The sequence below is a fragment of the Macrosteles quadrilineatus genome, unplaced genomic scaffold (assembly GCF_028750875.1).
Source record: "Macrosteles quadrilineatus isolate MER2022 unplaced genomic scaffold, UCM_ALF_1.0 Scaffold_6__1_contigs__length_79288215, whole genome shotgun sequence".
NCBI lineage: Eukaryota > Metazoa > Arthropoda > Insecta > Hemiptera > Cicadellidae > Macrosteles > Macrosteles quadrilineatus.
The window spans coordinates 72,118,457-72,132,941 of NW_026542599.1; the positions used below are offsets into that span (position 1 = coordinate 72,118,457).

Here is a 14,485-nt window from a genome sequence, read left to right on the forward strand (position 1 = left end):
CTACGCTCACTCACCTTTAGGTTCTATGTAAACCAATAATGTGTTACTTTTTCATTATCATTGATGAGTTTTAAATCCACTGAAAGAAAACATTCGTTATTTTTTACATTGGTAAGAATACGCTACAGTGAAACTTGGTAAAATATGCAAGGTTCACTTTCAAACAGCTGTTGAACAACTGTTAATAATTATCTCGTAACCAACCTATCAGTCTAGCTCCAAACATGGTCCAATGTAACATATCAATATGTGTTTCTGTAATCTTTCTTTTTGTCGTAAGTAATAGCAATAAATTGTGGCTAAAAGTCTCTCTTTTACTTTCTATGACAGTAGAAACAGTTTCGATAAAGTAACTAAAGCACATAATATGAAAGCTATTTAAAATAAAAGACACATAATATCAGTGATCTTTTCAGTGCATAAGGTCAAATTCAAAATAAAAATAAATTACTCCTAATGCTAAAAACACTTTTCTTTCGGTCCCGTTGGCGTTCCAAAAGAAGTCAAGGGTTAACCAATTGTGCCATGAAAAATAATAAAATAGGATAGAATTATCTTGCATGTTTAGTGAAATGATAAATAAAAAGTTTTATCAAGAAGATTAGAACAATTTTGAGACAAAGATCGGACATTCCTTTCAGCTTACCTTATGGTTTAAAATAAAATCCCATACGTTTTGAAAGTTCTATGTTTTACTAAAAAATAAAACCATGTCACTTTAACATATTCAGTTAAAACGGAGGCTTTGATATTTAGCAAAAGTTAATTCTCAAAATGTATTTTAATTTGGTTATTATTTGTAGGTTTTAACAAAAGTTTCTCTCGTTGTAAGCGAAAACACGTCTCCAGGTAGGTTTCAGTTTTATATTTTATTACTATACAGTAATATTAATATATAGTTAATATATAATAATGCATTGCTCGAAATGATCATGAGTATGCTTGTTTCCTTGCACATAAAAAAGGTTATATACAGGGTGTCCTGGAACTCTCTAACAATATTTTAGGGTATTGTTTCTGGGTAGTTAACATACCTAAATATCATATTTAACTTGTCCGGAAGTCCTTAGTTACTCACACAGCCGCCATTTTGTTTTTTAAGTTATTAATTTTTTTCTAAGAAATGGTTAAACATACGAAATTGAAACTTTGCACAAACATTTATGACAACTAGACAAAGCTACCAAAAAATTATGACGATTTATAAAATTCATAAAACAAAATGGCGGCCATTTTAAATTTTGTTTCTTAAATAACTCGAAAACAGTTATTTTTACAAGAATAACTTTTTAAGGCAATTTTATTACAAATCGATTGACTAAAACTACCATATCTCAGTTAATACTTGTCCAATCTTCAAAATTAAGGTGTCAATCGATTTGTAATAAAATTGCATTAAAAAGTTATTCTTGTAAAATTAACTGTTTTCGAGTTATTTAAGAAACAAAATTTAAAATGGCCGCCATTTTGTTTTATGAATTTTAAAAATCGTGATAATTTTTTGGTAGCTTTGTCTAGTTGTCATAAATGTTTGTGCAAAGTTTTAATTTCGTATGTTTAACCATTCCGTAGAAAAAAAATAATAACTTAAAAAAACAAAATTGTGGCTGTGTGAGTAACTAAGGACTTCCGGACAATTTAAATATGATATTTAGGTATGTTAACTACCTAGGAACAATGCCCTAAAATATTGGTACAGAGTTCCGGGACACCCTGTATAATTAAAATCTATTGGCATTATGTTGTATTCATTACAGGCACATTCTTGAGCTGTCTCAATGAATGTTTTTGCACTTTGTGTTTTCATGGTTTTCCTTCCCTTAAAATACTTAGAATTTTAAAAATTACTGAGGAAAATAAATTACTCATTCTCATCAAGCAGTGCTTCTTGGGGAATTTCTTCTTGTACAATTTCGAGTTGGGTTTTCATCAAAATTAGTCGTTATAGAATATCTTTTGTATAGAATATTTTATTTCTTAAAACACAATTCTTGTATGTGGCCTATGTACAGATGAATAGATATTTTAATTATATTTGATTAGACCAGCTCACTTGCTCCATTTGAGACGATTGCTAGCATTATAAGAACGAATTTAATAATCTATACATGGTGTTCAGCCTAACGTATGTTGCTTTTAGGTATGTATTTCAATTTTTAAAATGTCCTAACATTTTTCAATATGGCCACCAACTTTAATTTTTCTTATGGAAGACCCTGTAGCCTATTTTATGTTTTTTTTTATAAAATAATAATTACTTGCAGTGTACATTCTGCATCATGTAGCTCCTAAAAGAGGAAGTTTATGGCGTAAATGCCAAGAGTAAATAGGAATTAAAATTGCATCTGCATTCTTAAAAGTCATACAATACACAGTTTTTCTATTTTCAAATTTACTATTTACTGCCATTTTTTGAAACAATTACATACTTTAAAATATACTTAATGATTCTTTAGCTTATGACTTTTTCATAATTTTGCAAACCTTAATGACCAACCTTACGGCCCATGTCAAATTTTAGAAGGTTAAATTCGTGTTTTAGCAAAGGATGGTACTTTTGAAGTAAAACATATGCCCCAAGTATGGATGCAATCATCGATACGGTTTCTGAGAAAGAATTGCATCTCACTCATAAGATTATCTATACGATTCATACTCTAATTTTAAAATAAAAAAGGGTAGGCCTATATATAGTATTCTCTCGTTTCAATTGTTTTGAATAAATCCTTAATATATAAAACAAAGTAGTTTTAGCTGTATATAGTCGAATAGTGCATTATATAAAAATGTTTAAAAACCCCTAGCCTAAAATATACCTATATAAAACAGAACATGTATTTTTGTTTTATCATATTTTATGCTTCTAGTCTTGAGCGCAAATATCCCCCGGCCTCCTTTTCTAAACAAGAATGAAGCAAAAAAGGAATTGAATTGCCCACCAACAACAATACCTTTGAAAGTCAATGAAAATCTTGAACTTGAATGCTATTCCCAAGAAACATCCTTAAAGGGAATGTTGTTCTGGTACAACACTCATGTGCTAAATATGGTACTGGCCAAATGTGATTCGGATGTTAAGCAATATATAAAGGTGGAGAAGAGGAACGAGCTCAAGGTGCAGATGATAGACAAGTGCATTGTATATAAGCGATATGAAACCCGTTCCCCTGAAACTAAAAGTTGCTGGTTGACTCTGGTATGTTTATTATTTAATATGTATAGTATTTGTATATGTAACTATACTAATTTGTAAAAAATAACGGTTGATTGAAATAAAATCAGGTTTGTTTTAATGGGTGGGTTGCCAAGTGGTTAGAGTGTAACCTAGGAATCAAACGATCCCCGAATCTATCTTGAGAAGAGTTAGCTTTGCTGGTTCAAAACTTAACCCTGCTGTCTTTGATAGTTAATGGCCCTTTGTAAAATTTCCCTGACTAATGAAACAGATGGTCTTAGTCAGATATAAAGTTACACGGGGTGTCCCAATTACATACACTCTTCCTTTACTAATGTTTTAGTTAAGATACGCACCTAGGTGGGGGTCCCCATTTCAATCAATAATTGGTAATTAAATGTGCATATTTTAGTATTAATTGAAAATGTATGAATAAATCAAATAAGAATATTGATTTATTTCTAATTGTAACCATCCAGCATGATAAAAGATTATATTTTAATGGCTGAATTTATTTCAAAACTTAATCACCACAAAGTAAAGAGATTATTGGATTTTGTGAATAGCTTATGATTTTATTTTTGACTATGTATACAAAGTAAAATTTTAGATGAACAAGTAATAAAAGTCAAGAAAGTTCATTCAGTTGTAAAAAAACGGCCAAAGGGTTAGAACTGACACCTGCCTAAAGTTACCTTGTTATCAGTAACTATTTATGGCTGTCAAATATTACTATATTCACAGCCATAGGCTGTTATTCCTTAATCAAATATAGATTGAATGAAGGCTAAATAAAAATTTATTGAGGTTTCCATACCTGAAAAAATAACTAATGTACTTTTTTATTATTTAGATACGAGAAGTGATCTTCTATTGACAGTTCAGAAAAAAGTTGATGATATGATGATAAAATGTTAATAATAAAATGTGATTTTTAATGTAGGTAGAGATTATTATTTATGTCTCTTGTCTATTTATGACTAACTATTGTTTTTTATCTATTGTTTAAACTTGGCAAAGTCTATTGTAATTATAGTGTAATTACTGAATGACCAATAAATCTATTCTAAATTCTAACGCAAAGATATTTGTATTTCAGTAGTTATTTTACTCTATCTATCACTCCAGTTTAAAACCTGTTAAACATGTTAAAGCGTTAAGAAATTTTAAACTTATGGTTTATTTGGACGTTGGTGAGATTACCATGGTTTTGTTTACTTTAAATGTGTAAACATTCGTTTTCTTCAAAATTTTGTACTTCTAACGTTGGTAGTGGCCAATGGTTTACCTATTTATATTACCTAAAATCATGTAAGAGACATTAATAAGCAAACGAAAACTTAACTTTAAAATGTATTCAGCTAATCCCTAAAATGATAAAGATACAAGGGAGAATTTTCAAACTATAGTGTAAGTAAAGTTTTGTTAGTCTATTTTCATTTATTGTAATTTGTAGGGTGGACCTAGCTCTGGCAAGTCCCCAGGTATGTTGTGTTTTGTATTTTTCTAATGTCTTAGTTTGACTACAAAAATAGTGTAGATAAAACTGTCTTTAACCCTAATCATCTTGAACGTCGCTTACCACCATTGGTGGCGTGGAATGTCGGGGGTCGCTCAGAAAAGACCTTTTTGAAATGAATTAATAAAATTCTATAAAATTCTAAAATTAATAAAAGTCTATCTACATGCAGCAGATCTAGGGAACCTAATAATTGTTCTCTATAGCGTTCTTAAGCTGCTTGCCATTATATTCCAATTTTGGCTCAGATATGAACCAAAATGATCTCTCCTGCATCTTGACCCCGTTGCAAGGCACGGGTATAGTGGCGAGTTGATTATAATTATATACTTGAAGTTAGCTGTAACTTTATTATGATGAAAATAAGTACTACGTTATGAAAACTAAATATGTAGTTTTAATTGTTTGCATCATCAGTTATTCTAATTTGAATTAAACGTGACTATTTACTCATTGACGCCTTCTTTGGCTCACTGATTTAGGCATCATATGACAGCATAAATGTTTAGCAAGGATGAATGATTAAATACGATTCCAACCAGTTATGTAATCCCTTCACAGCATGTTCTTTGGAGCCTTCTCATCGTGGTTAATTACAATACAGGGTGATTGGTACTCATAGTGACAAATTTTTTTTGGTGTAAGTACAAAGTAAATGAAGTGTGATGATGCATATAAAATGTTCCAAGTCTAAAAAATAGCTTCCCAAAAAATTATTTTATAATTTTCAAAAAAAAAACCATGCTTTTAAACTTAATACAGCGATTTCTCAATTGCCTGTATATGGATTTGAGTAGATAATATCATTTTCGTGTTCTACATTAAATTTTGAATAAGAATAATACAATACCCCCGCCGCAGCAAACCTGCAGACTAAGCGAATTTCCATTTGACTGATTGGATTTACACTGAAATGTCTACTTAAAAATATAACATTTATTCCCTATTTAAATAGAATTAGTTTAACAAGTACTTAGGTTTGCTGCATCAGGGAGGGTAAAACTGTTCTTTTTTTGTAAAATGTTAATAGTCAGTAAGAAATAAAAATATTTTCCAAATTTGATCAAAATATGTTCATAAACAAGCAAACTACACCAGTTTACTTATTCTCCGTAAGAATAACATTGGAATTTTAAATTTACAATTTTTTGGAATTTTCTCCGTAACCATTAGGCGCATAATAACGCTTCAATATACTAAATTATTTGTTTTTTAAGCTCTACAAAATGGTTTGTAAAGAAATTGCTAAATTTTAAGTTTTTTGGGTAAAAAATAGGAAAAACCTATTTTTACCCCATAAAACCCCCCATAAAACCCCCCGTAAACCCCCGTTCACATGGTCCGATCATGCTGGATTGCGATCTCTTTCAAATAAACGTAGGTTTACACGTTTGTACCAAATTTCATCAAAATCGGATCATTTTTGCTCGAGTTATCGTGCTAACGGACACACACACACACACACACACACATATATATATATATATATGAATATGATATATATATATACATATGAATTTGAACGGATTGTGTTTTTGGCCTCTAGGGACCTCAAAACGAAAAAAAAATCGGTCCCGCGTCCAGGTCTTACCTGGAGTACTACGGTAATAGCTTATTCCCTATATGGGAAATTCGCTAAAATGACAGAGGATCAGTTGTAAAAACTCCACTGTAAATAAAATATAAAAAGATAAAAATTGGGATGTTTGATAAAAATAAAAAAAAAACTATGGTCTATAGCATTTTTCACACCCTGTATACAAGAAAGAGTCGGAATATGTTAAAAACTGCGCCATTTTATAAGCTTTCCAACCATATGCTACACTATTGAGGTTTAGATATATCTTTGTTTGTTTTAGTGGTTTGAATGCCAGAAAACAGGGAACTTTTTTACTGTTCAAGCTGAAACAAAAATACAACTTTTGAGTAATACATGCCGACTTTCTATGTTTCAAATGTTAAAGACACCATGCTTTGTAGTCTTCAAACCACGAAAGCGTACATAAGCAGACATAAAGCTCAATAGTGTAGCATATGGTTGGAAAGCTTATAAATTGGCTCAGTTTTTAACATATTCCGACGCTTTCTTGTATACAGGGTGGGAACAAATGCAATTGGCCAATGTTTTTTTTTTTAATTTTTATCAAACATCTTAATTTTTATCTTTGAATCTATTTAAAATGGAGTTTTTACATCTGATCCTTTGTCATTTTGTATTATTCTTATTAAACATTTAATGTAGAACGTGAAAATGACATTATCTACTCAAATCCATTTACAGGTAATTGAGAAATAGCTGTATTAAGTTTAAAAACATAGTTACATAAAATAATTCTTTGGAAAGCTAATTTTTAGACTTGGGTCATTTTATATGCATCATCATACTGCATTTACTTTGTACTTACACCAAAAAAATTTTGTCACACTGAGTACCAATCACCATGTATTTAAAAACATTACGTCTTAAAGACAATACGTCGAAAAGGTACAACTGATACAACGTAAAAACATCACACTCAGGGGAAAATACACAACAGAATAGATTAATAGTTATTTAACAAAAATATAAGCTATTATTAATTATTACGGTTTGGAAACATTAATTAATAATGTTATGGTTGTTCTAGTCACAAGCGTCACTGTCCGTAATGCACTGCGAACGACGAATGAAGCAATTAAAGAAATCATTCCCGAAAGAGATAAGAGAAATTATCAAGTGTTATACTCGAGAATAAAGTACAAAGAGTTGGATGTCATCTACAATATTGATGATTTTAGCTACTACCTTTATTGCTATGACTCCGGCTATGGGCTTTTGTATTATCGAAATGAGATTGTTTTGTTGATTACCTTGGATACATGTCGTGACAGCTTATGGAATTATGTGATGCCAAAGAAGGAGGACGGTAGACACGAGATCACTGTGCGCAGGAAAGATGGGTGTACCATCTATAACGTATACTTCGAAGGCCTAAAAGCCGATCGTATATGCAGTAAGCTTTGGTAGGTAGAGTCATAGAATGTAATAGTCATAGAATGTGACACTTTAATGCCACATTAGCATGGATATAATCTTTCAGTAATATGCCATATGGTACGGTTTCATGGGGACACATTGTCCAAAAAACTTGCATTAATGCAAACCAAAAGGTTGCATAGCAGTAACAATATTATTTTCCAAAACCTTCAACAACTAGGTAAATAGTATGATGCATTTGAAATGGTTTGAATATTATTTTAACATTAAAATTTCAACATTTACAACAATCGGTTTTAATGTTAATTATGCATTTGTTTCAATTGGAATTTTTTACAGTAGTTTACGCAACGATTGCGTAAAGATAGTGTTAACGACACGAGTACAAAATTTAATGTACGACCCTTGGCGAGTGCCTTTAACACTTCTACGAGTGTCGTTAACACTATTTATGTGAGTTGCGTACACTACTTTACCTAAGACAGTGTTTTAATTACTAAAAATCACTACTCATAACTTCTAAGAGAGGTTATGTTTTCGTATATAATCTCTCACTGCCACTGATAGTGATGCAACGAAACATTGTATCAAACACTAATTGCACCAGTAAACAATGAAATTGGCCTGAACAGCTGAGTTGAAGGTCGAATCACAAAAATTGTACTGCTTCTCTCTCAATCCTTGAACCTCATTGGTCAGTTACCCGTGTTGTTATGAGTTAAAACTATGCTGTTATGAAAGTAAACAATGCTGTCATGTGAAACTTTTCAATTCTAAAAACTGAACTGAAACAGCCACTTTAAAAAACGGGCGTATGTAAAAGAAATTAATTCTATATATGAATTTTTAATTGTTACCTCGTAAAAAACTGTAGGAATTTGTTTCCAAAATATACATAACAATTATACGGGAATAACAAAGAGCATTGTTTAAACAAAATTTAAATAATTTTACCAAACATTTTTGAATAAGCAAAGGCCTAGCTAAATATAATAATAGTCCTTTCTAAGGAACATGTCGGCCTTAGTCAGTTACAAAACTACAAGATCGCGCCACTCATCCTACACTCATCTCTATTCGCACTTGGCATAAAATACCTACCTTCCTATGGTCAACATTTTAGATAATAGTATTAACGTTTATTTACGCCTTCATATTTACAAATTGTTAATTTAAAATAAACAATCTCCGTACTAAACTCCCTCATCCTTTTTGTATCATAAGAATATAATAAAAAGCCCCAGTTTAAAGCTTTTTGAATAGCCTAATTTAATGTGATTGTTTTTTTCAGAAACAGCTTTCATTCAGGAATGGATGACGATTTGAAACCATCTCGTTAATAAACATGATTTTATCACATGAGTACTGTATAGTTTTATACCCATTCACAGAATTGCCTTTGCTATTGTATTCTAAAGTTTTTAAGTAGCCTATGTAAAACGTTTGTGTCACACTATGCATTTCCCCAGTTTGTGTGGCATCACTAACATCATAGTCTATACTGTTTTAATAGTTATTTTCCTACATTCACCTGACAAAGTGGGCTTCCTTGCACTGATTAAAGTACAGAAAACTGCTAATTGCTGCATTCATTTACTTTGCCACACACTTTTTACTTGGCTGCACACCAGTATTGCAACCAAACAACACAAAACAGTGTGTTTTTTTACGCGTAGTTTTGTTCTGTTGATTTGTCTGCATAGTCAATGTATATGCACCTTAGCTGAGTCTGCTTGGTTGTTACTAGCTAGCTAGCTAACTGAGCTGTTACCGATGCTACTGGTCTTACCTATCAGTAGACTTAGAGAGTCATATGTTTATACATACTATGCTGTGTGCTGTGTGTATGCAATAGACTGTAATGTTAGCGACAAGAAGTTAACTTATGAAAAAACGTTAAAATAACGGTACATGAAGGCATAAGGTGACTCAAACCTCCTAACTACTCAATAAGTACAGGCTACAACAAAATAAGTCTAATATAATTTAAGTTTTTGAAACGGGAATGGGGAAATATATATGTAGAGGGTGTTTCTAAACTCTCTCCCGAAACTCCGTGGGCATGTTCCTAAGGTCAAAAAAAAATATCGTATAAACGTATGCCCTACCTCGCTTCGTTTTCCACTCATCATTTTTATGTATTTTTTACATAACTTCCCATTTTTTTGGAAACACACCGAAAAACACATAACACACGAACGGTACGAAAAAAACATTTATAAATTTGGCCTTAAAAAATTGACGACCTTCACGTGAGGAAAATGTTTGAGCTTTTTGACCTTCACCTGAAGATGTGCTCCACGAGCACGAAACTGCAGTAGTGACAAACTACGCAAGGGCCATATTTGACAGAGGTAAATTAAACCATTATTATTGTTGCTGTATGGTCCAGAGTCTACCCATCATGAGATAGGAAAAAGGTTTTATAGAGAATTAATGGGATGCACATTTCCCCCCCCATTTTTGACACTCAACAAAGTTTTTAAATTCCCTTCCAAACTATTGTTGAGCTTAAAGAAAATAATTTGTATACTGAATCATTATTAATTACCGGTTACAGAGGAAATAACCTCTCCCCCCCCAAAAAAAAAACAGAAGTATATTTCAAATTATTTTATAATGAGCCATTGAAATTAATATACTCTTTATTACCTTACCTGTAGCATCAAACCCAAGCACTCGTAAAACCAATGCTACTTTAAAAGGCGAATAATTCCGACATGTCTAAAACTTGAGATTCTCCAAATTCCATATAAAGATGAGGATATCAGTGTGACAAATTAAAATACTGTATCAATTTATGTTTAAATAAGGTAGCTTTTTTATAAACTTCTATTAATTGGTTTAACTACATTGACATGAAACTGTAAAATTTGAGATTAAAATTTTATTTCACGATTTTTATTTCACACTTTATTACACAATTTCATTTCACACTATTGGTTTCACAATTTCATTTCACACTATTGATTTCACAATTTCATTTCACAATTTTGATTTCACAATTTCATTTCACAATTTTGATTTTGATTTCCGCAAATCTCAATTTCACAAATCAATTTAACAATTTCAATTTCGTTTCCACAATTTCAATTTCATAATTTTTATTTTACAATTTCATTTCACAATTCCAATTTCATAATTTTTATTTCACAATTTCATTTAACAATTCCAATTTCACAATTTCAATCCATAATTTCTATTTCACGAATTTCGATTTCATATATTCAATTAACAATTTTCATTTCCAATTTCAAAATTTTCAATTCCACAATTTCATTTTACAACTTTGATTTCACAACTTCTATTTCACAATTTCTATTTCACGAATTTCAAATTCATATATTCAATTAACGATTTTCATTTCCAATTTCACATTTTTCAATTCCACAATTTCATTTCATAATTTTAATTTTACAATTTCATTTCACAATTTCGGTTTAAAATTTCAATTTCACAATTTCGTTTTACAATTTCAATTTCACAAATTCAATTTCGATTCCACAATTTCAATTTCACAATTTCATTTTAAAATTTCAGTTTCGATTCCACAATTTCATTTCACAATTTTAATTTCGATTCCACAATATCAATTTCACAATTTAATTTTACAATTTCAATATCACAATTATTTTTACAATTTCATTTCACAATTCCAATTTTCACAATTTCAATCCATAATTTCTATTTCACGAATTTCGATTTCATATATTCCATTAACAATTTTCATTTCCAATTTCACATTTTCAATTCCACAATTTCATTTTACAACTTTGATTTCACAATTTCATTTTATAATTTCAATTTCACAATTTCGGTTTACGATTTCAGTAAACAATTTCAATTTCGCAATTCTAATTCCACAATTTCATTTCGCAATTTAAATTTCACAACTTCGATTTTACAATTTCATTTTATAATTTTAAAATATTTCACAATTTTTTCCTTCGCAGTTTCATTTTAAAATTTCGATCTCACAATTTCAATTCCACCGTTTCGATTCCACAATTTCATTTCACAATTTTGTTTTCACAATTTTCATTCTAACAATTTCTATTTCTAATTCCAATTTCACAATTTCAAACGCATATTCAATTTCTATCAAATGTTATTAATGTTATGTTTTATCATTATTATCTGTTACTATTATTATGTTGCTGTTTTGTTGTTATTTTTGGTGCAATTATGTTTTTTTTTCAATGGTTACAAGCAAATTATTTTTTATTTGCAATACAATTGTTATTTTATCATTCTGATTTTGTAATTAAAACATGTATTATTTTGTAAAGGGTGTATCTGTTAAAATTAATAAATGAAAGATATCTGTCTAATTATATTAAATATAAAATAAAATTCCGTAATAAATGTTCTAAACTATGAAATAAACCAACACAACATGTGGTGTTGACACAATAATTGCAGTTTTTGCTGGTTTGGGAGATTGCAAGCGTTACATGTCAACGTTTTTGCTTGCACAATGTATACAATGTTACATTGCATTCAATTGGTGGTTTTAGGCTTTTTGCAGCTAATTTTTTTTTCATTGGTTTTGCAAGACATCTAGGAATTAACATTCTAACTGTGTCTCACTAATACGAGTTTTACAAAAATAAATCCTATTATGTTTACAAGGAATTGGTTCTCCAGTCTTTACTTTCATTATGTCTAGTTGCACTAGCAGGTGAAACAGAATTATTTACTAACTTAATAAGATCTAATTGCTTTTTAAACCATAACTTTTCATTAGCAGAAGTATTAAATATGTATGAGACTATTTTCTGTGATCTCTAGGGTCTTGTGTTGACTAATCTGTAACTAAAAAAATTCTTGATGGCTTATCTACCTAATCAAGGGCTAAATAATTGTTTGAATTAGAAAACAGAACCTGTTTCTATTAGTTAAAATATGACATGCACCTTATAACTATGAACGTTAGTAAATTCTTAAAATGATATTAGGTAAACTTTAAAATAACTTACTCAAACTATACATACCTGTTGTGTTATCCTAATTTAAGGATATCACGTTTTATGGTAAAATATTAATTTCATTAGATAATAAATAAAAATAGTTTTAATGTATTCTTTAAAAGTTATGAGGTCTCCTTGGACTAGCCCATTTGGATAGGCCTCATACATGCTCATGGAAAAAGTAAAGAAAAATAAAGAGTCAGAAAGTAGGCTACATTAAAAGAATAAGTAAAATTTTAATGGATTGCGCACCCTAATAAAATCACTGTCTTGCATGAATAAATGCAAGAATCATCTATTAATTTTGACAGAAGATTTAGAAAGATACTGGTTTCACTTGGCTATTTACTAAAACAATTCTTAGGTAAAATTTAAGTAGCAATACATAAAACCACTTTAGAAAAATTGTGTCTATGTAGCTTTAGTTCATAAATTTGTATTATAAATATTCAGTTTTATAATTACTAATTCATATTATAGGAGTTAAATATAATACAAGAATATTTTATTTTTAAGGTCATAACTACGTATGATATTATTTATTTTCTAGATGACTATGATTGTGGTTTTTTTTACACAATCACCTTTTTTAAATAAACGTGTATCCATTTATACGCGATTATGTACAAGAAGTTATGAATCACACAAATTTCTTAACGATGTGATAAAGGTGTCATGGCAACAGTAAGAAAACTAAGAGGCAATTACAAGTTCCCAATGGGCAGTAAAGGCTAGATTACCTTTGATAACGTCTTAATGGACTAAGCAAAGTAATATTTCCTGTGATACAGGTTATTTGACCACCCTAAAAGTTAAGGTTACTAGCAGTTGGTTTGTTAAGCTTACAATTGTTAAGAAACTATCGTGTAAGATATTAAAATAAAACATTGGTTAATTTTACATTTCCAACTTGTAGGAGGTCCAATCAAATTTTTGTTCCATTATTAGTAATTAATTATTGATTAACTATCAGTTAAATATAAATTGATTATATAGTATGATTTGAGATGGGTACGCCACCTAGGTGCATATTTGAAACATATTATGAGTGATGGATGAGTGTGGGAGTGAGATGATCTGCGTTTTGTCACTGACTAAGACTATCTGTTTCATTATCCAGTACCATTCAATTGTTGCGGGACTATCGCTCCAGGTTTGGTATCCATTGAAACAAGTGTAGATGCGCACACATTCAACTAAATAGTCGCTGTGTCGCTCAGTCTCACCCCAGGAGTTCAACTACTCCCAATGTTTTGAAACGTCAAAAAGCTACTAACTTTTCTCATGATCTGGTAAGCTTTTGTTAGTATAGTTACTACAAAGAGAGATAAATAAAATAATAAATTCAGATATACCGATGTATTGAGAAATGCAATAAATTACGTACCAATATTGGATTATAAAATATTGTGTATCCACACTATTTATTTTTAATAGTACATTTATTATTTATTAGATTTGTATTTACAAAAAAAATCCTTTATATAAATTTTTCCTTGTGATTAGCAAGAAGATCCTCTAAAAGATTCTTTAATTCAACAATTCTTGTAGATGAACTATTGCAAAATAAATAAGCTTAGGTTAGGTTAGGTTATGTTTGATTAGGTTGGTTAGGTTGTAATAGTTAGATGAACTACTCTAAGAATAAAAAAGCTAGAATACAAGAAAGTAAGGCAAGATAAACTCGATAGTAACTGAGTCCTAGAGATGTGATGACTACATCAGAATACATTACCATCTAAAGTTGCCCCATTAGAATTGTTCTTGGACGTTATTTTTGTTAAAACTAAAAATGCATTTCGTATTGTAACATCTCATGATAGGAGTTGTTATATGATTTGCAT

General features: G+C 30.2%; 1 protein-coding gene across 1 annotated transcript; it reads left to right on the forward strand.

The window, feature by feature from the left end:
• The first annotated feature begins 240 nt into the window (after nt 1–240).
• On the forward strand, nt 241–9,033 carry LOC128997348 (uncharacterized). The gene is made up of 6 exons (XM_054422985.1): nt 241–275; nt 804–849; nt 2,868–3,196; nt 4,632–4,659; nt 7,322–7,697; nt 8,963–9,033. Coding segments are annotated over exons 3-6 (588 nt in total). The 5' UTR covers nt 241–275; nt 804–849; nt 2,868–3,013; the 3' UTR covers nt 8,964–9,033.
• Nucleotides 9,034–14,485: the final 5,452 nt, after the last annotated feature.

What these genes read in the sequence shown, in the direction of transcription:
- LOC128997348 (XM_054422985.1), top strand. Translation starts at nt 3,014, where the DNA reads ATGTTGTTCTGGTACAACACTCATGTGCTAAATATGGTACTGGCCAAA. An exon ending in AAAGTTGCTGGTTGACTCTG is followed by an intron (nt 3,197 to 4,631) that starts GTATGTTTATTA and finishes TGTAATTTGTAG; the next exon opens with GGTGGACCTAGCTCTGGCAA. An exon ending in TAGCTCTGGCAAGTCCCCAG is followed by an intron (nt 4,660 to 7,321) that starts GTATGTTGTGTT and finishes TGGTTGTTCTAG; the next exon opens with TCACAAGCGTCACTGTCCGT.